This window comes from Zootoca vivipara, chromosome 6, assembly GCF_965207765.1.
Source record: "Zootoca vivipara chromosome 6, rZooViv2.hap1.1, whole genome shotgun sequence".
Lineage (NCBI taxonomy): Eukaryota > Metazoa > Chordata > Lepidosauria > Squamata > Lacertidae > Zootoca > Zootoca vivipara.
This window is the reverse complement of record NC_142589.1, coordinates 13,146,904-13,174,525: the sequence shown is the minus strand read 5'-3', so window position 1 is coordinate 13,174,525 and position 27,622 is coordinate 13,146,904. Positions and strand designations below refer to the sequence as shown.

At 46.0% G+C, this 27,622-nt stretch overlaps 3 protein-coding genes across 4 annotated transcripts; 2 read left to right on the top strand and 1 right to left on the bottom strand.

Moving 5' to 3' along the window:
* Window positions 1-18: 18 nt before the first annotated feature.
* On the top strand, window positions 19-24,604 carry NMNAT1 (nicotinamide nucleotide adenylyltransferase 1). Of its 2 annotated transcripts, XM_088671555.1 has the most exons (6): window positions 43-167; window positions 12,619-12,792; window positions 13,137-13,320; window positions 14,406-14,545; window positions 15,061-15,491; window positions 24,472-24,604. In XM_088671555.1, exons 2-5 carry the CDS (start codon window positions 12,675-12,677, stop codon window positions 15,465-15,467), a joined length of 849 nt encoding a protein of 282 aa, XP_088527681.1. In that variant the 5' UTR covers window positions 43-167; window positions 12,619-12,674; the 3' UTR covers window positions 15,468-15,491; window positions 24,472-24,604. The 2 variants fall into 2 exon arrangements, with proteins under 2 accessions (XP_034976111.1, XP_088527681.1); XM_035120220.3 differs by lacking the exon at window positions 24,472-24,604 and having other exon boundaries at window positions 19-167; window positions 15,061-17,907.
* On the bottom strand, window positions 4,052-10,642 carry LOC148685255 (uncharacterized). Its single transcript, XM_088671557.1, has 7 exons — window positions 10,349-10,642; window positions 9,411-9,502; window positions 8,576-8,638; window positions 7,518-7,597; window positions 6,358-6,488; window positions 5,407-5,473; window positions 4,052-4,496 (listed from the first exon to the last, which is right to left on the bottom strand). The coding sequence occupies exons 2-7, from the start codon at window positions 9,482-9,484 to the stop codon at window positions 4,366-4,368; spliced, it is 546 nt and encodes a 181-aa protein (XP_088527683.1). The 5' UTR covers window positions 9,485-9,502; window positions 10,349-10,642; the 3' UTR covers window positions 4,052-4,365.
* RBP7 (retinol binding protein 7) lies at window positions 21,195-26,695 on the top strand. The gene is made up of 4 exons (XM_035119048.3): window positions 21,195-21,456; window positions 24,472-24,650; window positions 25,691-25,792; window positions 26,393-26,695. Exons 1-4 carry the CDS (start codon window positions 21,384-21,386, stop codon window positions 26,441-26,443), a joined length of 405 nt encoding a protein of 134 aa, XP_034974939.1. The 5' UTR covers window positions 21,195-21,383; the 3' UTR covers window positions 26,444-26,695.
* The last annotated feature ends 927 nt before the right edge of the window (window positions 26,696-27,622 follow it).

Below are 27,622 nucleotides of genomic sequence, written 5' to 3'. Positions count from 1 at the left end.
AGCGACGGACACGACGCCTCTTTCGGCTCCCGCGACCAATAAGAAGCTTCCCTGTAGGTACTCGTGCAATACTGTTCCCCCGCAGGTGGCCAAACCCGCAGAGTTCGGTTCCGTCCCTAAAGCGTTGTCGCCCGGAATCTGTCGGGGAAGAGTCGCCCTCCAAACTGGTAAGAGCCCATCTAGGGGACCTTATGGGGTCGCGATATGGGTGAGTTGTTTTGGATTAGTGCGGGGGTTCTTAATGGCGACTGATGAACCGGTGAGGCGACGGGGCTGTAGTGAAGTCAGGAGACCCTTGAATGACCCCGGAGGAAGAAAGTAGTGCGGTGGTAATATAAGTTGATACTGTTCATATTTAGCGAGATTGTGAGTGATGGCGAATGCCAATTTTAACCTGCCTTCACGGGGGGGAGGGTGTATCCAGTGGAGATATACACGTGCATGCAGCTGTAAAAGTGTGGCACCTTTTTCCAGAAAGGGCTAAAATTAAGAATGGGCAACTGAGGATTCATTTCTTAAAATTATATGTGTGATCTTCAGCCATAGCACCCAGGATAGCTCATGGAATAAAACCGTAAGTTATAAATACAAGGGCAAAGGGCTGGAGATATGAATAATAATAATAATAATAATAATAATAATAATAATAAATTTATTTATACCCGACCCTTCCCGGTTTAAAAGCTGGGCTCAGGGCGGCTAACAGCAAATATAAAACATTGATTAAAATGTGACTTTAAAAACAGCATAGAATGCAACATAAATGTAGCATCAATGTCAATAAAATTCAAAAATTCAGGGTCGGGGTGGGCGGAACCCAGTTCAGTAAACATCAAGTGATAGCCAGGGCTAACTTGCCAAGTTGGTCCTGATAGGAGGCTGAATAGCTGTCACATGGAGGATGGAGCAAGCTTGTTTTCTCCTGCTCCAAAGAGTAGGACCTGAATCAATGGCTTCAAGTTACAAGAAAGAGGATTCTGACTAACCATCAGGAAGAACTTGGCAAGAGCTGTTCGACACTGGCCATGAGAAGTGGTGGACTCTCCTTTATTGGAGGCTTTTAAACAGAAGTTGAATGGCCATCTGTCATGTACGGTATAATCTAGCTGAAATTCCTGCATTGTAGAGGGTTAATGACCTTCGAGGTTCCTTCCAACTCTGCAGTTCTGTGATTCTATGCTGTTACTGTACCTGGTAGCCCTTCCAAATGTAGGAACATAGCAAGCTACCTTATATTGGGTCAGGCTATTGGCCCATCTAGCTTGGTATTGTCTGCACTGACTGGCAGTAGCACTCCAGGGTTTGGGGCTGGAGTATCTCCCAGTCCTAGCTGGGAATTGACTCTAGGTCCTTCTTCGTGCAAAACAGACACTCTACCACTGAGCTATAGCCCTTCCCTATAATCAAGGCCATGGTGAAATATGGGTAATGAGGGGGTGTTGTGGGTGGGAGGTGAGAGATGTCTTCATGTTGTAAGACATAGATAGAGGAAGTCTGTGCTTCAAGATTTTGTATGAACCTTTAAAATAATAATAGTGCATCTAATCTGCTACTCCTGTACGTGGCTCAGCAGGCTGCAGGAAGTCACTCTAAAGTGCAGAGGGGAGCACAAAAGTACTTTAGTGCCATCCAGCTTGAAACTGCCTTGTGGTACATTTGGCAGAAAATCCATCACAGTGGAAATAGTGTCTATGTGGGGTCATTCTGTTGATCTGCAGCCCACTTCTTCATGGGGCCCAATGAGGCTGCATTTTCTCTGTAGGTGAATAATTGCTATCAACTTCTCTGAAAGGCTGAGTATAGGAGAGGGGCTTTTTTGGGTTTCTTAAAGCCAGTCACATTCCTGTACCTCTTACAGCAGTGTGACATGTAGACATTTAGCAGGTGAAAGCTCTTCCTGGAAAAATTGATAACCAACTAAGTCCCACTCAGAGTAGATCCACTGAAATTAGTGGAACTACATTACTCACTTTTTAAAACTTAAATGGCTCTACTCTGTGTACAGTCTATTCTGAGTAAGACTTTTATTTTTTATTATTACCATTAGTATTATAGCAGTTATATTCCACCCTTTCTCCAATGAATTCAAAGTGGGGTACATACTCCCCCCCCCTTAATTTAAGCCCCACAACAACACTGTGAGGTGGGTTAGCGCTGAGAGGCAGTGACTGGCCCAAAGTCATCCAGTGAGCTTAATGGCTGAGTGGGGGTTTGGTCTCCTTGGTCCTAGTCCATCACGCTAACCACTACACCAAACGGTTTGCCAAACTTACCCTGTATTCATATCCCACCTTTCCTCCATGGAACTCAATGGTGGCATACACAGTTCTCTCCCTCTTACCCATTTTTTTCATTGCAACAATCCTTTGAGGTAGGTTAGGCTGAGAGATTGTGACTGGCGAAAGGCTTCATGGCTGAGTGGGGATTTGAACCCAGGTCCTCATCTGACATTCTAACCACTGCACTACACTGGCTGTGGACTAGCACTGAATACAATGCACAGAGAAAATCTGTATGTTTGGGTTGCTGTTGCGGGTTGCTGTGCATGGGGGTATGTGTCAGCTACATGGCCAGTCCTGCCCCCACTGATGGAAGTTGTAGTTCAGCAACCTCTAGAAAATAATACAGCCTATCCACCCCTAATATACAGGATCAGGATGTGTGATTATAAAGAAACCCAAAGTCAGAAACAGCCAGATGTTTTGCTTCTATTTTGTCTAACAGTCACTGGGCTGAGATGAATAGTTTAAGTGAAATCTTAATTTCCACCTTTTTAAGGCCGCTTGTGCTTAATGAGGGTGATTTCTGTATAAGCATGCTCAGGATTTGTTTAATTCCATTTATTAATCACTTCCAATAAAATATTTCAAAGCCATTTCACAGTAAAAAGATTGCACTGCATGTTCCCTAATCAAAAATCTTGCCTAGGAACTCTGACCTGGTCTAACTCTGAATTGTTTAATACTACTAGATCAGAATTGTAACTTTGCTTAAACTCATCCATTCCTGAAGACAAATAGCTTTGAAACTTTTTTAAGGCTTCCTAAATACTTTCAAATTCATTGTGAAACAAATGTGAGGTTTAATCATACCGGGGAGACAGAGTTCTATAGGAGTTAGCTCCTCATTCATTGCTGATCACTAGATTAGCTGCTTTTTAAAAAGCAGAGTAAGATCTATTTCCAATCCAAACTTATTACATATTACTAATTTCAATAGCACCTTCTTAATTTATATGTAACTCTGGTTTCCTCTTCACAACAACTCACCCCTGCTGTATAAAGGTAACAGCCCCATCCATTGCTCCATCCAGTTTTTTGCCCGTGCCTGTACACATATTTTGCCCCAGACCATGCCCTTCAGTGGCACATGGCCCCCAAAGCTTGCCCAGGGGAGAATGTGGCCCTTTCATTGGAAAAGTTTGACCACTGCTGCAACAGGTGGAGAAACCCAGCCTGATGGGTGGGGTAATATTATTATTATTATTATTATTATTATTATTATTATTAGGTGGTGCCAACTTTGTACTGTGGAGTCTGATCACATGATGAAGAGATCTGCTTAGAAGCCATTTTGGCATATAATTTAATAATCCCTTTGTGCAGCAAGCTAAACTCCACACACACAAGCACACACCCTAAAGCCAGGCCGTTATCTGGAGTCAGAGCCTCCCTTCCCAGGAATATACAATCTGACTATTTTAACAAAAGGCAATTTTTAGATTGCCTCTAAACAGCTGCCTGTCCCTCGAGCCTGAAAAAAAAAGCTACCTGAAATATTTCTGCTGGAGAAGAAAGCACCCTCTTAAAAACGTCCCCTTAAAGATAAAAGCAGCTGACTTGAGAACAGGCTACTCCCCTCACTTTGAAACTGGAGCTCTGGAGCATCGCCTTCTTCTGTCTCTTGTTCCATACACGTTCCCATAGCAACCGTCTCCCAGTTAATCTGCTGCGAGGAGCTTCTCCATTAAGTCAGGAGTACACATACAAAAGGAGGAAAAGGCTTTGAGGGCTTACTGTTTTGCTCCCTTCCCACAAAAGAAAATATCTGTGGATTTTAAAAAATATATTCTTTTAAAAAATAGTAGAATTTTCTACAAAAAGATTTTGAAAGCCAACAGCCTCCCAGAGCTATCCTTTAAAAAGAATCCCGAAAGCCACGACTCCCCCACCTACTGCACCTCAAAAGGCTGCTTAATGAATAGTTAAAATCTTTGGCTATGAATATCCCCAGATCTGAAGGTCTTCCCACTGTGTCTGCTGCAGAGATCAGTCCGTTTCGAAAAGAGGGAAAGAACTGAAGGCAGTTTAGCAAGGCGCTCATCGTGGTAGGGGCAGACGAATCCAGTCCCTGGCAGATTGCAGGTCAGATGTGCCACAGGCAGCCGCACTCGGAGACTGGCTCATAACAGATCCCCATCTTAGTCTCTTTGTTCAGTATCAAGCCAGGAAAAACCACGTTCGCAAGCCAAAACAGTCCCAGGACAGAGAAAAATGCTATAAAGTGGGGTGGGGGTGGGGGTGTGTGGATGCAATTAGAAGAAAAGATAGCACAATTTTGAATTTGCTTTGCAAGTGCAAAATATTAGGACAGACCAAAACATTTCAGCTTTCTTTTCATGTGTTAAAGCTACTAGTCCTCATGATAGTGAAAAAACAAAAACAAAAAACCGTGTGTGTGTGTGCGCGCGCATGTGAAAACCCAATCTTGTGTGTGCATGCGTAAGGGTAAATGCAACTTCCTTCTTCTCTTTTGCCTAAATATTTGCTAAAACTCCCAAAACAGAACACATCAGCATCTAAGCTTTTGGATAGGCTTGTTTAAATAAGCATGTTTTAAGCAGGCACTGAAAAGAGTACAGTGAAGGTGCCTGCCTGGTGTCAATAGGCAAGGAGTTCCAAAGTATAGGTGCCCCCACACTAAAAAAAATATGATTTTTTTTACAACTGCGTAACAAGTATTATCTGGAACCTGTAGCAGTGCCAGTACCACAGACTGAAGCAGTCAGCTCCGTGCATATGCGGTAAGATGCTTCTGCAAGTAAACTAAGCTGTTAAGGGCTTTATATGCCAATAGTAACACCTTGAATGTGGCCCAGTAACAAACAGACCACCATTGCAGATCTCTTAAATCTCTGCTTCGTGCCTGCTGCAGTCGGAATAGTTTTGACCCACAAAGTGGATGCTACTCATGTTTAAACCAAAAACCTGCCATGTAAAATGAAAATTATGCATTTAATGTCACAGCCTAATTTGACCTTAGCATGTGGCCCTCCAGATATTATAGGACTCCAGCTTCCACCATCCCTGACTTATTGGCCATGCTGATGAGAGTTGTCATCCAAAATGAGGGCACTGAGTTGAAGAGGAAGGCTATTTTAGCGCAAAGAGGAAGCATGATACCTACCGGTTGATACTAGACTGCTCACCGAGAGAGTCACTGATAAGTAATAAAGCTCAGGGGTGGTTTTAGCCTATGGAAGACACAACAGTCCATTCGTTAGAAAAGGAGCTTTTAAAAAAATAATAATGAGAAGGTCCCATCTGCAGACTTGCAATCTAGTGAGATCCCATAAGGGTCAGAATAAAAACCCCATGCATTGGGAGCGTGTCGGACTGTCTTCAAGACAACCTACTCCCAAGTCACATTGCGATCAAGTAATAAATATATGAAAATACAGTCAAACCTCGGTTGTCGAATGTAATCCATTCTGGAAGACCGTTCGACTTTCGAAACGTTCGACAACCAAGGATCAACGGGTGGTTGGCAAAGTGGAGAGAGAAAAAAAGAAAACTCCCTAGAAGCCGTTCGGCTTCCGAAAATCGTTTGAAAACCAGAGCAGTTTCTTCTGGGTTTTTGGCATTTGGGAGCCGAAATGTACAATAACGGAGGCGTTCGAGAACTGCGGTTTGACTGTACTAAAGAGTTATTAAGTTACAGCCCTTCCCTTATGACGTAGGAAGCATCCTTATTCTGAGTCAGACCATGGGTCCATCCAGCTCAACATGTCTACACTGACTGGCAGCAGCTTTTCTGGGGTTTTCAGACAGGGGACACTCTCAGCCCTGCCTGGAGATTTTGAGGATTGATCCCTGAGCCTTCTGCATGCAAACAAGTGCCCTACCACTAAGCTATGATATAAGCAGCTCTTGAGCTCCAAAAACTGTGTAAACAACTCAAGAGCTGCTTATATGAGGGAACAAAACTTGGAATTCCTCCAGCCCAGAATTTCATTTTAAAACAAATTGTGTAGGACCTCTGGTTTGGGCCACCCAAAAGCTTCCCCTTATTCCGCTAGCTTGAGGGGTGGGGCAAGCTTTTGTTTTTAGGCATATAACAGAATCGGCAATTACTCACACATTGTGTGGCCAAGGCAGTAAATATGATGGTGCAAACTCCTTTTGCAAAAGAGGCGCCCCCAAAGATGAAGAAAGTGGTCTTCAGCTCCCATGGAACCGGTTCCAACATGACCAGAAGCAAAGCCAGCCCTGAAAAGATGGGAGGGGGAGCATTAAGAGTGCTAAAAATGCACTTGCACAGAAACAGGCAGGATGCAGGGCTGTTGACTGGTCATGTAGCAAGTTAGGAAGCTGCCTTAGTTGGAGGCAGGCCACTAGCCCATCTAGGTCAGTATTGTCTACACTGACTGGCAGCCACTCTCCAGGGTTTCAGGCTGGGTTATCTCCCATCCCTCCTGGAGATGTCAAGGATCAAACATGGGACTGTCTGCATGCAAAGCAGATGATCTGCCACAGAGCTATGGTCATTCCCCTAAACACAAAATAAATTCCTAGTCCTCATGGTTCTAAATAAAAGGCTGATTTAAACACAGAAAGCTGCAGAGTCAGGCCACTAGTCCATGTAGCTCAGTATTGTCTACAATGACTGGCAGTGGCTCTCCAGGATTTTAGACAGGGGACCCCCCCCAGCCCAACCTGGAAATGCCGGGGATTGAACCTGGTACTTTCTGGATGCAGAGTTCAGCAACTGGCTTATGTTTGATGTTTCAAGAAATTGTAGGATATTTCAACTACGCATACACATCACGGAACTACAAAACCTCCAAGTCCCAGCTGCCTTGGCTATCAGCCACAGATTTGCCTAGAAGCTTTAAAAATAAGAAAACGTTGACTGCCATTCCACATTTCTTGTGGCAATGAATATCGCAGCTTAATGCAGCATTCTGCAGTGGTGCACACCTAAATTCCCAAGATTTGCCCCCAGTACTTCCTCAATGACGGTGGGCAGCTTCAAGGAAAGGCCCCCAAATGGAGTGTGCAAATGAGCGACAACTCCAGGGTGGTGCCCTCTGCCTGTGCAAATCCTCCATTTGGCACATGTGCTGTGCACCGAGAGACCCTCGACTGCCTTCAGTATACAACCCCTTAAATTGGACCCTTGCTAGCCTTGTCATATTAAAAAAACACGCAACTTCTGGATGAACAAAATACTTTTGGGCACATAATTCAGCCCACCAGGCAATGGCAAGAGACCCAGACAAACCACGGTTTACCCACCAATGGTGAAGAATGTAAAGATGATGCTTCCAACCAGATTGTAGAGGAGGGGCAAACCACAGTAATGAGATGATCTAGGTCTGGAAAAAAAGGGTTGAGGAACCACTGTGGATCTTGAACCAAAGGTTTTGGGTCAATATGTGCTTCTTCAGATATAGTCTGGCGTGTATACACACCCAAAAGTTTGCACCAGAGTAATTCCAGTACTTTGCCAATAAAAGCTTGCTTCATCGACCTGTATAAATTATGCACATTTCCATATATTTGTCCATTATTTGCATAAATTCATGCTAGTTCAGGGCAACAAAGTTCTTCCCTTGGCAAGTCCTGGTTTCCCTTTTGGCTTCATCCTTGCACTTTTACACCTTCCTCGGCCACCTTAAGATCTAGAAACTTGATTCTTGTACAGTGGTCCCTCGACTTACGAATGACTCAACATCCGTAGGTTTCGACTTATGAACGGGACAAATGGCCGCACGCTTACGAATTTTTCTACATCCGAACAGAAACCGTTGGTGGTTTTTAATGCGGTTTCCTCGACTTACGGATATTTTAATGCGGTTTCCTCGACTCTCATCATTCCCAGCCAGCATGACCAATAGTTTGGGATGATGGGAGTTGTAGTCCAGCAACACCTGGAAGGTGGGCTCCTTCTGTTTTTGATGCACCTTCCTCCCTATCATTATGGCACCTTACACAGGGCCTGGTGACCACAGCCTCTGAAACTGTTAACGTAACCCCAAAACAGTCCCACAGCAGCTTCCCGTTGAATTTTCAGCCCTTCAGGTTCGGAGTTTGAACCCTCAGCCCGCCAAGGGGTGAAAGACCCGATAGCCTTATTGCCAACAGAGATTTATACCAATAAAGACACCCAAAACCAATTCCAAAATCTTCATGGGTCAGGCTGCGAGCTCTCTCTTCTCAACGTCACCACCTCGGGATATTCCAGCCAGCTCCCCCCACGTTCTGGAAGGTACGCAAAGGTGTTGAGAGTTGTCGCAAGCAAGACAGGTGGATTTTAAAAACAAAACACAATAGCAATGCCCCTTGCTTTGTACCTTAGCAAGACGTAGAGCTGGAAAATGAAAGCAGCAATTCCAAGGGCAAATATAGCAAACTGCCTAAGGGGGGTAAGAGAAAAAAAACCCAATGGTGTTTGTTTGTATGTTAGGGCATCTATATCCCACCTTTCCTCCAAGGAGATCTAGGTGTGGCATGCTTGGTTTTCATCCTCCCCATTTTTATCCTCACAACAGCCCTGTGGGGTAGGTTAGGTGGAGACACACACCCAGAGTCACACCCAGTGAGCTTCGTGGCTGAACAGGGATTTGAAAACTGGCCTTGCCCAGCTCCTAGCTCAACACTCATAACACTGCACAATGCATTAGCCATCACACTGTTATCTGTGGAGGCTGATCCAATAGGGTGAATGGGGTGCTGTCCCACCAACCTCAGCTTCTCAGGAGGATGGGGAGGAAACTAGAATTCACTGGCTCTGCTTGTCATTGGCTCTGGCCCCACCTATTGTTCAGCTCCCTGCTCCCCACCCCCCGCTGGTCCCAGTGCACACTAGTCACCTGCCAACCCTTGGGGAAAATCTCCCGCAGTTCCATAGTTCTGGCGGTCACTTGCAAGCAGCGTGTTAAGTGGCAGGTTCTTTTTCTTGCAACCAAACCACCGAAGTCATCAAGGAGCAGCTTGGCGCTGCAGTCGGGTAACATTTGACCAACCTTCTCTCCCCAACCTGGGGCTTATCCAGATGCACCGGACTACACGTTTCATTGCAGGGGGTTGGACTAGATGACCGTTGGGGATCCCTTCTATGATACACCTCCCAACAGCCCCAGCCAGCCCAGCCCAAGATGCTGGTACGCCCAAGATAAGGGTTCTTACAGTCTGAGTCGGTGACGCTTTGGGAGCCGTCGGCTGAAGTGGTAGGCTGTGTGAGCTAGGCAGAAATGGATCATAGCGGATCTCCCGAGAACCTGGGGAGGAAGAGCAGAGTCTCCCCTTAGGATCAGTGGGTTGATTCTCCTGGAATTTTAACACGAGACCAGAAGCCCACCCGAATACCAGTTCTTTGCCCAACTTGGGGCCTTCCAGATTTTTGGGGTCTGTCTCCAGGCGCCTCACGCTTACAGCTCCCATCGGTGTGCTTGGCTGGAGCTGATGGGAGTTGTAGTCCAAAACATCCAGAGGGCACCAGGTTTAAAAGAGGATCAAAACAAATTCATGGAGGAGAGGGCATAAGTGGCTACTAGCCGGGACGGTTATGCTCTACAACTGGATATTATTACCTATAATGGCTATGCTCTCCCTCCATGTAGGAAGCAGGATGCTGGTTCCTGTGCTGTTGCGCTGGGGTCATGCTTTGGGTCTCCCCAGAGGCATCTAGCTGGCCACTGCCTCCTCAGGGAGCACATAATGGCAAATAACTATAACATTTAATTAAAACAGGGCTTCTCAGAAACGAGTTCTTGAGCGTGTGCAGAACGCCTCTACCTCACAATGCAGATTATGTGTGTGCTTATGGTTAGAGACATCTGATGGGGGGGGAGGAATGGTATGCAATATTTAATATTAGAGTGGAGGTGGGGTGGTAATTGCATACATTGGATATTTAGAAACCCACAACATCCAAGGGAGGCAGTGTTCCTGAGTATGTGAGGAGTTCATATGAGAAGGACTGTCTTCCTCCTCATCTACTGTACAGAAATCTACAAGGAGGAGGGAGAGAGGGGGGAAAGTGACAGCTTCCCAGGGGAGAACTCCGGCACAGTTCCGTTAGGGAACTCGGCCCCTTCACTATTTCCTCCCCGTTTTAACCTTACCAGTAGCACCGGATGCCTCGATGAGGTTCGGTACCGCCTGGCCAAGCCGCCGCTTGCAGCCTCTCTGCAGCCGCTGTCTTCCTCCGGCCTCTGGATCGCCCTCTGCGCGGCCCGCGCAACCCCCCCCCCCTTATCCCGCCCCTCGCAGATTGCCGGTCGCTGCTCCTTCCCCTAAAGGCAGGCGACGCGGTGCAGGCGACGGCAGGCAGCACCGCCTGCTGCCCGGGTGATTTCAGCTGATCCGAGCGATCAGGTTACAGGATCGCTTTCATTCAATTCCCCACGTTTCTAGCCCGGGGTGGAGCTCCGAAGACTACAACTCCCATCATCCCTGCCTGTTGCCCTTGCTGGATGGGGCTGATAGGAGTTGGAGTCCAACAAAAAGCTCCAGCGCAAGGGTTGCCAAACTTCTCACTTGACAATTGCTGAGGGTTTTGATGGAACCCTTACATTATTATTCTCCCCGCCCCCGCCCCCCGCCGTTAGGAACCGCAATGCACTGCTTTAACTTTGGTTGGTTTGCTTGTTTTGCAATGTAGCAGCATGTGAATTTTATGAAGTGAAATAAAAAACCAGTCGACAAATAGTGGAACTTTATGTTTGCAGATTAAAGGGCAGTTCTGAAAGTGGGAGTCCAGGGCTTGAGGCCTGTGGGATAGGGCCCAATCCAAAACAGATTACCTCCTTCTCGTGTTCAGAAGTACCGGTAGCATAACCAAAATGTGTTTTCTTTAAGGCCCTGCTGGAATTCTCAGTGATTTATTTACTTCCTGCGTAGCAATGGAGAAAGTTGGGCTCTGCAGCTGGTTTTGAATAAAACAAGTGTATTTTCTCATATGTGTTGCGTATGTCTGAAATTATTCGTATATTGCTTAATTTACTCTGATTTTGCAAAAAGCTGCAAGGCAACATTGGAAAGCTGCCAGCTACAAATTGGTAAGAGTCTGCATAATGTTTGCATATTTAACTGTGGCAACACAGTGCAGTAGAGCTATAGTTCCCTGTGCAAGGTTCGATCCAAGCTAGATTTTTTGCAAGTGGTGACATGAGAAAAGGATGAAAAGAAGAGCAGAAAAGTAAATAGGAGGTTGAAAGTGAGGAGAAGTAAAGGAAACAATATTCGAAGGGATGAAAGGAGAGAGATTAATTTTTCTCCTACATTGAAGTTGCAACAGCTTCACATCACTCATCTGCGTCACAAGCTCAGATGCAACTCTTGGTTGCAACTAATTGTCTTGCCCCTTTTGAAAGGGAGAATGAACATCTTGTTTATTCTCCAGCTGACAACTGCCTACCATAGTTATTTCATGAGGAAAGGGTTTTTATTGTATATTTATTTATTTATTTAGTGCTTATATGTTGTAAACTACCCTGTGATCTTCAGACAAAAGGTGGCATGTAAATAAATAAATAGCCTGGGATCTCCTTAATGCAAAAGCAGATTTCCCAACTAATGAGCTACAGTGGTACCTTGGTTCTCAAATGCCTTGGTACTCAAACAACTTGGAACCCAAACACTGCAGACCCAGAAGTAAGTGTTCCAGTTTGCGAACTTTTTTTGGAAGCCGAATGTGTTCCATTTTGAGTGCCACACTTCCATTTTGAGTGTTACGCTGAGGTCTGTCTGTCTTTGCTATTTGTTTTGCGTTTTTGTTTTTGAGGCTTGTTTTGTTTTGTTTTTGTGACTGTGTGGAACCCAGTTCAGCTACTGATTGATTGATTGATTGATTGTGTGCCTGCAGTACATTGTTTATTGCTTTCATTTTATGGATCGGTGGTCTCGTTAGATAGTAAAATTTATGTTAAATTTCTGTTTTAGGGGTTGTTTTTAAACAGGCATAGGCAACCTGCCAGATGTTTGGGACTACAATTCCTATCATCCCTAGCTAACCGGTGAGGTGGTCAGGGATGATGGGAATTGTAGTCCCAAACATCTGGAGGGCCGGAGTTTGCCTATGCCTGTTTTTAAAAGTCTGGAACAGATCAATCCATTTTGCATTACTTTCTATGGGAAAGCGTGCCTTGGTTTTGGAACACTTTGGTTTTGGAACAGACTTCCAGAACGGATTAAGTCTGAAAACCAAGGTACCACTGTACAGTCTTTTGCTCAACCCACAATAGCACAGGAAGCTGCCCGGTACTGAGACAGATTGTTGGTGCTGCCTTTTGTGTGTCTGCATGACGGTAACCTCTGCTTAGCCTCTTGTATTTCAGATATATGCATATATAATTGCTTCCTTTGAAACTGAACCTAAGCTCCTTGCTTGCAGCGTGCGGTGGCATTGAGTCAGCCTTCCCTCTGCATTTGTGGCTCCAGCCAAGTCAGATGGAGAATTCGGACGACAGGACCGAGGTGGTGCTCCTGGCCTGCGGGTCCTTCAACCCCATCACCAACCAGCACCTCCGACTCTTTGAACTGGCAAGAGACCACCTGCATGAAACAGGTAACCCCAGCTGCTCCTTTGAGGACCAGCTCGGAATCCTACTTTATCAGTAAAATACAGAAATAGCTGAAGTAGTTTGCTGGTTTGTGTCATCATTTATTTTTTATTTCTTATTGGTTAGGAGGGAGGAGGGAGAAGGCAAAGAAAGCTGGTGACAAATAATCTATAAAATATTGTTCAACTGAGCTACCCCTTGGGAAGCTGTTAAGTCTCCACCTTTTGAGTTGCCTTCTTGAAGCACTTATTTCAATACCGGTATTTAACAATATGGCGATTTATTGCACAGCCCTAGTCCTTCGTTCCAACAACCCAACCTCCTGGCTCTTGGCTTTTGTTGCATGCAGGGAGATACAAAGTGGTGAAAGGGATCGTTTCACCTGTGGGTGATGCGTACAAGAAGAAAGGCCTCATCAGCGCTAAGCACCGGGTGACTATGGCGAGGCTCGCAACGGAGAGCTCCGACTGGGTGGAAGTGGATGACTGGGAGAGCAACCAAAAAGAGTGGCAAGAGACCATCAAAGTCCTCAGGTATTGCCAGGGCTGGGTGTGTGCCACTATAGCTCAGCGGTAGCGCACCTGCTTTCCATTCAGAGGGTCCCAGGTTCAATCCCAGGCATCTCCAGGTAGAGCTGGGAATGTCCCCCTGCCTGAATCCCTGCAGAGCCGCTGCCAGTCAGTGTAGACAACACTCATCTAGATGGAGCAAGGATCTGATTCAGTATACGGCCAACCTTCCAACAAGCTTTTTAAGTGGGGATGTTTCACAGCCTGCATCTGTATTTGAATTACTTTTAGACAATGTTTTTAGATGTTTTCATTGTTTTAAAACCATACCAGACCCTGTTTAGCTTTGCAATGTGCTAGCAGTTTTTGTTTTTTTGCTGCAACACTAGGTTTTTTATCGTTTGTGTGTTTGCCACGCTGGTCTCCTTAGGGAGGAAGGATGGGATATAAATGCTTAATAATCCTCTCCTCCCCCTCCCTTTTTCTTTCTTTTCCCCCTCTCTATTTTCTCCTCTCTCCTCCCCGCACTTCTCTGCCCCCCCCTTCAATCCCACATTGCCTCAAACTGACTGGAAATATCTCAAAAATGTCTCAAACTGACTGTAATTGACCTGTATGAAGGATTCCACACTGAACGTACTCTTGTTAGTTATGGAACATTTTTTAAAATAGAAATAAAAGCAAATGTTCAATAATGGAGATATTATTGTTATTGTTACTTTGCTGCTTCCCCTCTCTCTGATTCTAGATTGTAAGTCCCCCTGCAAGCGTCTATTCTCCTCTTGTGTGTTCTAAATCTGGGGTAGAGAGCTGTCTATGGTGCGCTATGTTAGCCTTTGGCAGCCTGCTGCTCTCTAGATAGTTTTGGACTACAGCTCCCATCAGCCCCATGGTCATGGGGGCAAGGTCATGGTATGTGGGAGCTGATGGGAGCTGGAGTCCAAAACATCTGGAGGACAGCCAGGCTGGTGAAGGCTGTGCTGTGTGTTCATGTGGTGCTTTATTTGCAATAGATAAGAATGGGGAGATTTTTTTTCAAGGGATCCGAAAGAGAAAAACATATTACCACTCCCACTTTCGCTTTTTAAAGTCATCCTTTTGTGTCACAGGTATCACCAGCAGAAACTGAAACGTTCATGTCTTGCTAACAGCTTTGATGAAGTAGCTCCTTTGAGCAAAACGGGGCGGAAGAGAAAACGGGAATCGGGCAGGCAAGTCCCCGCCAGCCGGAATCAACCCATAACAAAAGGTTCATTTAATATCAAAATTGTAGTGAGCCAGCCATCTCGTATCCAGCGTTGCTCGGAAATTCTAAGGGGGAAAAACCCAGTGTGGTGTTGAAATCAGTAGTCAAAATCAGTGCAGTTTTGAAAGGCTCAGTCTGCCAAAGAATTGTGGGAAGTGGAATTTGTTGAAGGTACTGAGAGTTGTTAGAAGACCTTTTCCCAGAGCCACAGTTCTAAAGGATTGAACTATCAATCCCTCTTCCCAGGGAACTCTGGGAATTGTAGCTCTGTGAGGGGAATAGGGGTCTTACTAACAGCTCTCAGCACTCTTAACAAACAAACTACAACTCCCATGGTTCCTTCGAGGTAACCCGTGACTCTTTAAAATGGCATGACACTGCTTTGAATGTGTAGTGCAGATGGGGGCCACTGTTTTTGCACCAGGGACACACAGCTCTCTGGCTTTAGGTCCTAGACCGGGGGAAATGCTGCTGAGCTGCTAAACCAATAATTACTCCTGTCCCTCCCATTTTGCTAGGTGTCCCCCCTCGGCTGAAGTTGCTCTGTGGGACAGACATCTTGGAGTCCTTTGCAGTCCCCAACCTCTGGAAAGCAGAAGACATCGCAGAAATCGTGGCCAACCACGGCATGGTGTGCATTAGCAGGGTGGGGAACGACGCCCAGAAATTCATCTATGAATCCGAGGTGCTATGGAAGCACAAGGAGAGCATCCACATAGTGCAGGAGTGGATTGTCAATGACATCTCTGCCACCAAGATCCGGAGAGCCTTGCGGAGGGGCCAGAGCATCCGATACCTGGTGCCAGACGCAGTTCGAGCTTACATCAAGCAGCACGACCTGTACACTGCAGAGAGCGAAGATCAGAATTCAGGAGTCATCCTCGCTCCGTTTCAGAGATACACGAGGGAGGCCAAAAATAATTGAAGGTGGCCGGGCTGGTCCATATGGGTAGGTGGGGCGCTGCCTGCCAGCTTCAGTCTTGATTCCTCCAAGCTCCTCTTTGCTGTACACTCTTAGAGAGAGTTCCTGGCTATCACATTCCTCCTCTTTAGTCTCAGTGGTGCCCCTTGTAGAAGACAACAGCAAGGAGGGTGAAGGCAACATTGGGGTGAGTTGACTCTGTCTGTCATTGGCTCTGGCTCAGCCTATCATTGGCTCTGGCTCCACTCACCGCTGGGCTCCCTACCTTACGCCCCACCAGTCCCAATTGGCAACCAGCTCCCACTGAATTTGAACAGTCCATCTTTAGATGGGAAAGGGAGGGAGGGAGGGCTGGGGCAACCTTTGAGAGTTTTATCAGCTTAGAGTTTTATTAGTGTGTTTATCAGCATTGTCACAGTCCCCAAAGCCATCCCCTTGCATGCCAGGGACTGGGGTCTTATGTAGAGTTGCCAGCTGACGTGTCAAAATCACACACACACACTTTCTCAGCTTTTCTCAGCATCTTCGTCGGTGGAAACCAGCAAGTGATTTTTTTCATAGCACAATTGCCTGAGAGTGCCTGTGGGTTGAGCTGATGTTGAGGGCACAGGATCTGGCTGCTGGTCGAGAAGTTGCAATTATGTGAACCTGAATCCGAAGCATTGCAGAGTCTTCTACTTATACACACAAACAACAGGCCTGATTGTAATGCACCAGCGCTTCTCTTCTTTAGGACAGGCCTGCAGAACTTTGTGCACTGAGGTTGGACAGAACCCTTCTGTTCTTTGCTGTCCCAGGCAGGCAGCAAGACTGGGAGGTTTCTTCAGCCCACCGTGAGCCAGTATATATGACACACTGTGTATCACCTTCAGCTGGGTGGACCAGGAGTTATTCAGGCCTGTCCTGCTGTCCCCTTGAGCTGCTAAGCACCATTATGCAGCCTTTGGCCTCCCCCAGAGGTAAAGTCTGCAGAACAACTGTGACTAAAGGGTGGAATGGACACACCCACTTCTGGTTGAAATCTGGCATCTTGGCAACAAGAGTTGAATGCTTGCTTTATTACTTTGAATTTCATTGATTCTAAGAATATGTGATTGACTACTCTTCCAGTGTGCAAACTGGTCATATAGCCCTTGTCCACTCTAATGCTACCTAGAATTTGAAGTGCCTTGCAGGTTCACCAGCTCCTACATTCACAGAGTGGCCTTCTCCTCCTCTTGTTCGTTTTACCCCTGCACCTCCTTTCCCAACTGTGTTTTGCAGGTAACAATGATGACTATGAACTGAATGTATCACACTGAACCTGGTGGTCAGAATTACATTTCCAGCAGTTTTAATCCTAACCATGGTTAGCTCAAACCAGAGTTTGAACACCCAGTTCCAACCTAGCTGCAGTCTCTGAATTGCAGGTGGCTATGGTAAGCTTTAAGATCAATGCACAGGTAACTATGGCCAGCTCCCAAAGGAAACAGATAAGGGAATATGCGCCCAACAGAGGAGGAAGAGCAGGAACCAATAGGAGGTTTTCAGTCTCCTCTCCAGTTTTCCTCTACATGAATGCATATTGGAGAATGCTTTTCACAGAAAGACTGCATGCCTTTGAATCTTTTAGCTCTGTTGGTTCAGAACCGCCAACAGAAAAGAAAAGAAAAATCAACAAAGCTTTGGTCCTCTTAAACTTCCAAAAGAGATTGCACCAGATGCTGCAGCATATATCACCGCCACCCTGAGGTGATGTTATTAAATGATACTGGGATTTGCATGAAGAAAGAATATAGAATATTAGTGAGTAATTTAATTTAGCAGGAGCAAGAATGTTCCGTGTAAAAACAAGAGAAGAAGAAGAACAGGAAAAGGAAAAACTGTGACAACGTGTTAGCAACCTGCAATTATTGCAGTTCAGCAAAGCAATCACAAGGCGATAATGCATTTATTGTATGTTATATTTTGTAAGATTGGGGAGAATTATCGCATACTAGAGAAAGAACAACGCCCAAGAAAACCTACAAAGGTTACCAGTGTTGTTATGTTTCACATAATGGGTGTAACAGATGAGGATTTGTCTTTATTCAGTTACTGAATGTTCTTGTATATAACATACATGCACACACAAATACCCTTTTCAATTTTTGGTGACTTTCTTGTTTACAATTATTATTTTTTTAAATGAATAATTAACAGGAACAGAACAGGGTCAAGAGTTTTTTGTTTACAGTCAACTTTCATTGCGAAATCGCACTTTGCCCTCCCCACAGCTGCACAACCAACCCTTTAAAATCATAATGCTGTAGTTTGAGAGCGTTTGTGTGTGTGCCCCTGCACTTAACCTCTGCAACGCTAGAGAGGCGCTGTGCATGAGCCAGGAGATCAACATGTGATACTTTGATAACTTCCTTACTCGACAAGTTTAGAATATTACAATAAAATCAGTATGACAAAATCAGTTCACAAGCTGAGCGTGTTCCTTTTGCACTGGGATGGAGGACATTTCTCTGCAGAGCCTTCTGGGCAATTTTTCGGGGGCCGCATGCCAGTGGTGGACAAAGTAACAAATATAAATTTTACCTTTGTACAGGGGGCTAGTTTCTACGCCCACCCACACCATGGCTTCTCCATGCTCCCATCAAGGCAAGGCAGGAGCATGATCAGAGCTGAAGGACATAGTCCAGCCAGGCAGAAATGCACGAGGAGGGGGCGAGGGAAGAACAATGAGAGGCGTGGCCTGGGGGAAGGTGTGGCCTGTCAATAATCCCAAGGGGCAGATAGGACTGGAGGGCTGCATTTGACACCTGGATCTAAGAAAAAAGCTTTTTCCCTTGTCAGAGAAACTCACCAAATCAGCTCAGCCAAGCAAGACTATGGGTTATGTTTGGCTAATGGATATTGCCACTTGAATTTTCAACAAATCCGAAGTATATATTAGAGGGACGAAGAACCATTTTTCAGCACAACCTCCCATGGCCACGTTCCGGTGGTGCATTGGGACAAAGGCAAAAGTGGGTGAATCATAGACTCAAGGGTCATTTACTCCAATCCCCTGCAATGCAGGAATCTCAACACTCAGTTCCCCTGTCCAATTTGAAGCCACGCCAGACCATGCTTAGCTCTGCAAATGTGCTAGCAGTTTTATTGCTACACTACTAGGAGAACTGAATAGTGTTACCTTTGTACCGGAAGCTAGTTCCCATATGCACTGACATCCCACACTCTACACACACACATCTAGGCATGCAAGAGGCACCACAGCCCATAACGGGTGTATGTGTAAGCGAGTGCACGGACTATTTTGATTAAAAATCAAGTCTGTTCCCTTTTTATTATCCCATGAGGTAGAGAACAATGGTGCACGAAGGACAGGAAGGTGACTCTGGTATTGCAATCCCAGATGGCCTCGTAACTTGGAGAGACTTGCGAGGACCAGAAATGTGGTCAGAGTTCGAGGTCTTTGTTATGACCGCAACCTACTTCTGCAGAGGTTGCTAAATTGTTAAGGGCACCAGGGTGTTTGCCCACTCAAAATAGTCTGATTAACTTGAGTTTTATGCGCCCCCATTTATATATAAAAAACTTTGGCTGAAGCGTTTTGCAGAGCAAAGGTAGCACATGAGAGTTTCTTCATCCTGTTATCTGCTTCATCTTATCTAAACCTAAGAACAGCCAAGTTGCTGGATCAGGCCAAAGGCATGCTCTTTTCACAGTGGCCAGCCATGTGCCTCTGGGAATCCTGCAAGCAGCACTTGAGCGCAACAGTACTCTCTCCACATGTGGGGCATCTGCTTATGTTCACATTTATAGTACACAAACTGTGCAATGCACAGACTGAAGGGCCTCTGTCACTACCACTGGGTAGTTGCAGCTGTTCTTCCCAATTAAATGGGTCTTAGATCCAGGTGAGACATAAGTAAGTTACTTCTGCATATGGGGCACAATCAGCTTGTGGAACTCACTGCCACAAGGTGTGGCGGCAGACCCTAACACTGCTCAGAAGTAGACCCACTGAAATTGATGACCATGGCTAACATAGGCCCATTCATTTCCATTGGTAGGACCTGATTGGATACAACCTTATTAGTCTTTATGTGGAGCTTCCATCTTGTGAGGCAGTCTACCTTTAATTGTTATTACTCTGTTATTAATCAGTACATGGATAGCTCCATTGGTTAGATCATGGTGCCGATAATGCCAAAGTTGCAGGTTCAGTCCTTGTAAGGGACAGCTGCATATTTCTGCACTGCAGGAGGGGTTGGACTAGATCAGGCATCCCCAGACTTCAGGTCTCCAGATGTTTTGGACTACAATTCCCATCATCCCTGACCACTGGTCCTGTTAGCTAGGGATCATGGGAGTTGTAGGCCAAAACATCTGGAGGGCTGCAGTTTGGGGATGCCTGGACTAGATGATCCTCAGAATCCCTTCCATCTCTTACTGGAGGTTTTTTAAAAAGTTGGAAGGGATTCTGAGGATCATCTAGTCCAGATTTTTTTTTAAGTTGCTTTGCATACAGTTCTGTAGCAGAGAAGGGAAACAGCAAAGGCCTCTTTTCTGGCCTCCCATAAGCATCTGACTGGCAACTGCTGGAAAGGAAATCTTGGTTTAGACTAAGGCCTTCCAGATTTTACTTTCTTGGGCTCCTTGATCACTGCAGGTGGTGACAGCAGTCACGAAATTAAAAGACGCCTGCTTCTTGGGAGAAAAGCAATGACAAACCTAGACAGCATCTTAAAAAGCAGAGACATCACCTTGCCGACAAAAGTTAAAGCTATGGTTTTCCCAGTAGTGATGTATGGAAGTGAGAGCCGGACCATAAAGAAGGCTGATCGCCGAAGAATTGATGCTTTTGAATTATGGTGCTGGAGGAGACTCTTGAGAGTCCCATGGACTGCAAGAAGATCAAACCTATCCATTCTTCAGGAAATCAGCCCTGAGTGCTCACTGGAAGGACAGATCGTGAAGCTGAGGCTCCAATACTTTGGCCACCTCATGAGAATAGAAGACTCCCTGGAAAAGACCCTGATGTTGGGAAAGATGGAGGGCACTAGGAGAAGGGGACGACAGAGGACGAGATGGTTGGACAGTGTTCTCAAAGCTACGAACATGAGTTTGACCAAACTGCGGGAGCCAGTGGAACACAGGAGTGCCTGGCGTGCTCTGGTCCATGGGGTCACAAAGAGTCGGACACGACTAAACGACTAAACAACAAGGCTGGAGAGCCTGTGGCCTTCCAGATGTTGGGATTCCTATTCCCATCAGCCCCTGCCAGTAAGGCCCATGGTCAGGGGTGATGGAAAATGTAGTCCCAAAAACACTGAGAAGGCCAAGGTGTCCCCATCCCTGGAAAGAGTTTTGAGCTGAGTCTTGGGCACCTTCTTGTACCCATATTAGTTCTGGGTAATTTGGGATAGAACCTGCCTTTGCAGAAGTAGTATACCTCCAAATGCCAAATGCTGGGAAGTGACCGTGGGGAAGCTCTGCGGGCTTCCCAGAGGCACCCTTTGCTGCCCACTGTCGGAAGCAAGAGACTGGGGCTTGGAGATACCTTTAGCCTAATCTCTGGCAGGGCTGCTCAGAAGTTCTCCCACGCCCCAGTTTTGAGAGAGACCCAGATTTGACCCACATTAAGACCAAGAAGAGGTTAAAACTCTCCTCTTGCCTCCTCCCCACCCCGTGACTCATGGAACAGACACTTTTAGTTCTGAACAAAAGATTTCAAATAGCTTGAACTTTCCCCTCCAAAGTCCCAGCTGCAGCTGATTCTGGGCCCACCCCTCCAGTAGATTGGATCACACTCCCATCACCTTCAGCTGTGAGACCTCTCCTATTCTCCTCCATATATATATCTAGAGAGCAAGAGAAAGAGGAGGGTCAGCAGAGGTCCAGCTAGCTTTGGTGTTATACATATTAGACTTGTCTACTTCAGCCATGCCTGTTGATTTCAGTGGCACCTGGAACCTTGTCAGCAGTGAGAACTTTGAAGGCTACATGGTGGCCTTAGGTAAGCTGAAATATAGTTTGGTTTTTCTCTTTGGTTATTTGCTTTATGTTGGGAACTGTTCCTCTGTGTGCAGAAAGTCGTCGTCCCCCCACCCCCTCAGCCAGAATCTGTATACAGTATGTAGTTGTTTGAACTCTGCAATTTATTATGGGTGTTTTGGTTTTTGGTTTTATTATAAAAAAAAGTTCGTATCTAATCATCTCTGAGTTCCTTGAGTTATTTACTCAGAAGTAAGGTCTGTTGAATTTGGGGCTTGGCTCCTGAATAAGTACCGTGTGTACAGGATTTCTGGTTTCCCTTATGTTGAATTGAGGAATCCAAGCATTCTGTATCTTGGAGGATTAACTACATGTATTTCTGAATGGAAGTCGCTTTTCAGGCAACAAGCTGGAGTTTGTTCTCCCTCCCCTGCTTTGCCATTGTAACAACCCTGTGAGATAGACCAACATCAGTGAGTATAGGAGTTTATTTTAAAGGAAGAGCTGGGCAAGTTCGAAGTCTCCTTCTGTTGCTGTGCAAGGATGTAATTTGCTGGAAACACTTGGTGTTTCAAATAAAGTAAGCGCATTTTATAGGGGAGAGGCCAACACCTTGGTGATCATCTGAGCTTATGTGGGAGTTAATATTATCCAAATTGCTTCTTGGTGTAGCTCTGGGCACACCTGGTCTTCTCAGCCTTCAGTCTCTAGCTAAAATGGGGATTACAGACTCCTTAGTGAGTTGTCTCAACAACTGTGTGTTTGGCAACACAAGTGGGTCAGGTCTAGAATATTTGCAGCCCTGTGCTTATGACGTACAGCTCAGGATAGCCACATGGCTTATTTTCTTCACTCAACAACCTTGTAAGGTACAGTTTGGTCAGGTCGTGAGAAAATATTGCCTAATGAGACCTCCTCAAAGTGAAGAGTTGAACTAGGGCTCTATCACTTCAAATCAAACACAGCAATTGCTATACCACACTGGTCCCGCAGCAGCTACTACAGTAGTTCACCTACATTGACAAAGAACCAGTTCCAAGTGACTAGACCAGTGGTTTTCATCCTGGGGTTTTCAACCCTGGCCTCTGTTCCTCTTTCCTTCCCTCCCTCTCTGCCTCCCAAAGTCTTGCACAACTGTTTGTTGCGGCAGCCCTGGCTACAAGCAACACAGGCAAATGGTGCCTTTGGGGCTGGCCAGGGGGTGCTGGTTGCCAGGAGCTGAGGCAGCTTAGAGACTTGGGGAGGGGGCTGCTGCGGCTGCCTGGAGGACTCCCAAGAAGAGGGGAGAGGAGGCTGAGGCAGCACTCCACAAGGGAGGGTGTTTGAAAAAGGATGAGCAGGCAAGGGGTGACATAACTGGGCTCCTGAGGTGCCGCTAGAAAAGCTAACCAATAAACTGAAACTGACACGAGATAAAATAGAAGAGGACGCCTTCGCCTCCAATATGGCTCAGCCCAACAAGACAACAAGAACCCACCAACAGCATCCGTATCAATCTGGCTGACTTGACCCAACATGCCCTCCGCCCACCCCCCTCACAAATGCAAGCAAACTCCATTGCAGCCAACCACGGGAAAACCAACCATACCCTGGACTCCCAACCTCTCTCACTAGTCACTACCATGGAAATGTAACAAGTCAATAGAAAGAGAACCTATCTAGCTGTCACTGACACAAAATCCCACATGTATACTGTAAAGAATATAAATTTCACCACCACCGCTCCTCTCCCCCCCTTCTTCCTGACCTTATAATGTCTCATAACAAATGTAACTTATTTGTAGAAAAGATTGTACAGCTTTAAAAAAAGAGACAAACCATGTACTTTTGTAAACCAAGAAAATACTTAAGAAAATAAAAATAAAAAACCTCTGGGCTAGACATATGTTCCTAAAACTAGTATATGGGTCCATGTTACAGTACTGTACTTGGCAGCTTCCTGGTTCAGACTTTCCTGGTGGCAGTCTTCTGTGCCAACCTAAAAGTTTGCAATAATGTTTCCCAAGAATTCAGACAACGTCTGACCCATTTATTTTGGCTCAAATGAGTAACCTTATTTCAACACTGGGCTGAGGAAGTTGAGGAATTGATTTCACACTTGCCACACTTTCATGGATGAGTTGTTCCAGGAACATGTAATTCTCTCTCCCACTGCCCCCTAAACACTTTTTAACAAAGCTAATTGCTCTTCATCAATCCTAAGGAATTGGGACCTCTTATCAGTCTGCCAACTTCCGATCTTCAAAGGCAAAAGCACTGGGGCAATGGTCTGACCAGGACTCATATTATCTAGGTTTGGGCAGGTGAGGGGTAGAGTGGGAATGTACTGTACTGTAGTGGCAAATCTGGAAGTTCAAGATCCCTTCGTGATAGTCACAGTCACACCCTTTTTATGACTAGAGAGCCTTATAAGATATATTAGTGATGCCTTGCAACCAGCAATGCAGATGTCACTGTGTTGCCTTTCAGATAGAGCTAGCATTTTCTGTGCATGTACATGGAGAAAGGATTCGGACTGCCCCATTATATTGTTTTGCAATGACTTTAAGTTGTGCTTTCTTTGAAGTTCCATTGCACATAACAGAATATCCACACCATTCTCTTGAAATGAAAGCACCTTGCGTTTTCAGTGTTTATAAGTGCCTGGCTTCTGCAACATGAAGTGGCATCCATTTCATGCTGATAGGGCAGCTCTGGAAGGCTGCAGGCACGGACCCTGCGACATAAACAGTAATGGGTCTTTGACCCCATCCCCCATGACCCTGGACCACTATACCACTGGGTGGGAAGTAGCAATTGTGACATAGCTGAGTGGTAGCATGTCTGCTTTGCATGCTGATGGTCTTGGGTTAGGTCCCTGGCATCTCCTGGTATGGCATGGAATTTCCTCTGGCTGATGCCTTGTTGCCAGTCAGCATAAATAGTGCTGAGATAGATGGACCAGTGGTCTGACTCGATATAAGGCAGCTTCCTGTGATTGCAAAAATCAAATGTGTTCTGTCTAAATAACATGGATGCAACTTCTCTCTGTGCAAAGGTATCGATTTTGCCACTCGCAAGATAGCCAAAATGCTGAAGCCTCAGAAGGTCTTCAAACAAGATGGGGACTCGTTTTCCATCAGCACAACCAGCACTTTCCGCAGCTATTTAGTCGAGTTCAGGATTGGAGAGGAGTTTGAAGAAGACAACAAAGGCTTGGACAATAGAAAATGCAAGGTATTGAGGACTGGAGAAAGCCTCTCTCTAAGTAGGCAGCTTAAACTAAAAAGAAACTTGCCATCCTTCCCCCGGCCAGGAAGGGGTGTGGATGCACGCACGCAGGATTTCCGGGGGGGGGGGAGGTGGATCCAATAATGTGTGGTACCCAATTCCTGTTTATGTATGAGTGCATTGTGATATTACACAAGTATGGGTCAGGACACTGCATAGCCTGACTTTCGAGCCAATATACTGATAAGCTCAGGCTGGTGGACAGCATTGTTTTTTTAAAAAACCCCAAACAAGAGCACCCTAGGTGGTACAGTGGGACAGTGCATCTGGCTCTTAACCAGAAGGTTAGTGGTTCGAGCCCACCCAGGGGCAGGATTCCTGCCTTGCAGGGGGGTTGGACTAAATAACCCTCAGGGTCCCTTCCAACTCTATGATTCTATGATAACAAATGTATTTTCCAGCACTATCCTCTTATTTTTCAATACTTTGGCTATGTACACACTGCACCTGTGAAGCCTTTCTTCCTCGCTCCACAGAAGTACACTGTAGTTTAAGGGTTGCTGGGAATTGTGCCCAGAATTCTTTGAGGGAATGAATGTGTTTCATAAAGGTGTACATGACAAAACCTTTTTTGTTCTTCTGTTCATATGGATGCTACTTTCAAGATCCCTTAGCTTGCATTAATTGTCATGGGCTTATTGTAAGCTGCCCTGTTAGAAGGTGGGGCATAAATCTAAACTTTATAACAGGGCCAAGCTAGCCATTGCGGGTGGGGAGCAAAATGTGTGGGCCCATGGAACGTGTTTGACATGATGACAGTGGAGTTGGGTTCGTTGAAGTGGATAAGGCACTGCCCCACCAACCTTGGACTGCCTTCAGACAGCCCACCCCTATGTGCCTCACAGACAGTATGGAGGGTGGCCCTGCCTGTTATCTTCCTTCTCCTTAGTCTCTGTGTTGCCCTTCTATAATTTGTTGACCCTTGGAGCAGAACCTGAGAGATCAATTGTGCCTTGAATATTTTTTACCCCTCTCCTCCCCTGCAGAGTGTGGTTAACTGGGATGGCGACAAGATTGTTTGTGTCCAGACTGGAGAGAAGAAGAACAGAGGCTGGACCCACTGGATTGAAGGAGATGACCTGTACCTGGTAAGCTGTTACATGGGTGTATAGCTAGGCTTGCTTTGGAGGTAAGCCACCTAGATAGATACTCTGGAGCCAGGGGATGTTGACTCCGTATGCTTTGCATGTGGGTGTTCCTGTTTGAAGGGCTCCCCTACCAGCACACCTCAGCCATGTTTCATGCTTGAGATAGCCAGTGAGTCCTCTGGCCTACTCTGCTCTCCCCTGTCCCCCTGCCCAATGTGAGCAGCAAGGGGCTTTTAACAGCTGTTGCATCAATAGCTTGTGTGTTCTTCACTTGGGATGGGAGTTGGCAGCCAAGGTCTCTGCTATTTATATGCACTGGGGAGAGAGCTAATGAGCCTTTTGCCTCGGTGGGATTGAGTTGGCCAATGGGTAAGCCTAGGCTACTGCTACATGTAGGTAAAAAATCTGCTTTGCATGCAGAAGACCCCAGGTTCATTTCCCAGCATCTCGAGGTAGGGCTGGGACAGACTTCCTGTTTAAAACCCTGGAAAGCTGCTGCCAGACAGTGTAAGCAATACTGAACTAGATGCACCCGTGGGTTCGATTTGGTGTACAGCAGCTTCATGTTTTATTGTTCCTAATGGATGTCTCCTTGTGCAGGAACTCCGATGTGAAGACAAAGTAAGCAGGCAGGTTTTCAAGCGAGCGTGAAGCTGATTCCTGCAATACCCCCCAAATGACAACAGCGCAGAGAACCACGTACAGGAGTGTTCGTGCATAGCGGCACTTCAGACATGGAGTGCTAACTAAAAAGGCAGCTTTACAGGTCAAACCTTCTTCCTCCACCCCTGGTGCTCTTTTTGTAAAAGCATTCCAACCTGATCCTTTTGAACAAATGTTGTAACTGTTAACCTGCACTTACCACGTAACTTCATTAAAAATATATGATTATTTGCAATACAACTTAGGAGTCTACAGCTTTTTGTTAAGAGTACTGTACTATTTCTCTAAAAATGCCCTTTGTGGAATTCTCGGTTGCAGGTGTGTTTATCTGTGCCAGCTGCACATAATACATTCAAAGCACCACTTTAAATATCCATGGCCTTCCCCCAAGTATTTTTGGGAGCTGCAGCTTAAGTGTCTGGGACTGGCAGGGCTCTGACCAGTGTGTGACAGGGGCACGGGGTTGGAGGGGGCCAGCGATTTATGGGGTTTTGTGCCACCCACAAAGTAGGAGCCAGGGCAGGAGGAAGGGGAAGAGTCTGAGCAATCAGAAGCAGGTGTATGTTTGGAGTGGGTGGGGTGCAGCACATGGTCAAAGCAGATTAAGAAGCTGTTCAGGTGAGTGGGGGCCCAGTTGAAAGCCCTCTGTCCCCTGCACTGCTGTCTCCTAGGGACAGGACGGGCTTGAAAAAGCAAGCACAGCAGCAACTTCCATGTAGAAGTGTTTGCATGCACTGTATCAGATGAAGCTATTTAAGCCTGGGAGAGGGGGGCCTGGTCCCGCTGTGGCTTCAACTGTTCAGCCAGAGCACAAGCCTGAGAAAGTTAATGCCAGCTACGTAGCTATGGGTAGTATGTGCATGTGTTTATTTTCTGAGTACCTTAGGAACTGCTTTGGTCAAGAAAGAATTAAACCACTGGCCATTTTTCCTCCTTTGCTGGGCGTTCTCAGGACATTGAGAGTGCTGAGCATTGTCAGGAGGCCCTTATTTCCACAGAGCAGCAATTCCCAGAGTAATTTCACAACCAATCCATCTTCCAGTGAACTGAGAACTCTTTCTTTCTATCTCTACACCAGCGTGGTGTAGTGGTTAACAGCCGTAGTCTCATAATCTGGGGAACTGGGTTCGTGTCTCCGCTCCTCCACATGCAGCTGCTGGGTGACCT

Coding starts and splice junctions, on each gene's coding strand:
- LOC148685255 (XM_088671557.1), bottom strand. CDS start 9,484: ATGATCCATTTCTGCCTAGCTCACACAGCCTACCACTTCAGCCGACGG. Junction 6,489..7,517: donor CTTTACATTCTTCACCATTG/GTGGGTAAACCG, acceptor CCATCTTTTCAG/GGCTGGCTTTGCTTCTGGTC. Junction 4,497..5,406: donor GAGCAGTCTAGTATCAACCG/GTAGGTATCATG, acceptor CCCACTTTATAG/CATTTTTCTCTGTCCTGGGA.
- NMNAT1 (XM_088671555.1), top strand. CDS start 12,675: ATGGAGAATTCGGACGACAGGACCGAGGTGGTGCTCCTGGCCTGCGGG. Junction 12,793..13,136: donor AGACCACCTGCATGAAACAG/GTAACCCCAGCT, acceptor TGTTGCATGCAG/GGAGATACAAAGTGGTGAAA. Junction 13,321..14,405: donor GAGACCATCAAAGTCCTCAG/GTATTGCCAGGG, acceptor TTTGTGTCACAG/GTATCACCAGCAGAAACTGA.
- RBP7 (XM_035119048.3), top strand. CDS start 21,384: ATGCCTGTTGATTTCAGTGGCACCTGGAACCTTGTCAGCAGTGAGAAC. Junction 21,457..24,471: donor AGGCTACATGGTGGCCTTAG/GTAAGCTGAAAT, acceptor CTCTGTGCAAAG/GTATCGATTTTGCCACTCGC. Junction 25,793..26,392: donor AAGGAGATGACCTGTACCTG/GTAAGCTGTTAC, acceptor CTCCTTGTGCAG/GAACTCCGATGTGAAGACAA.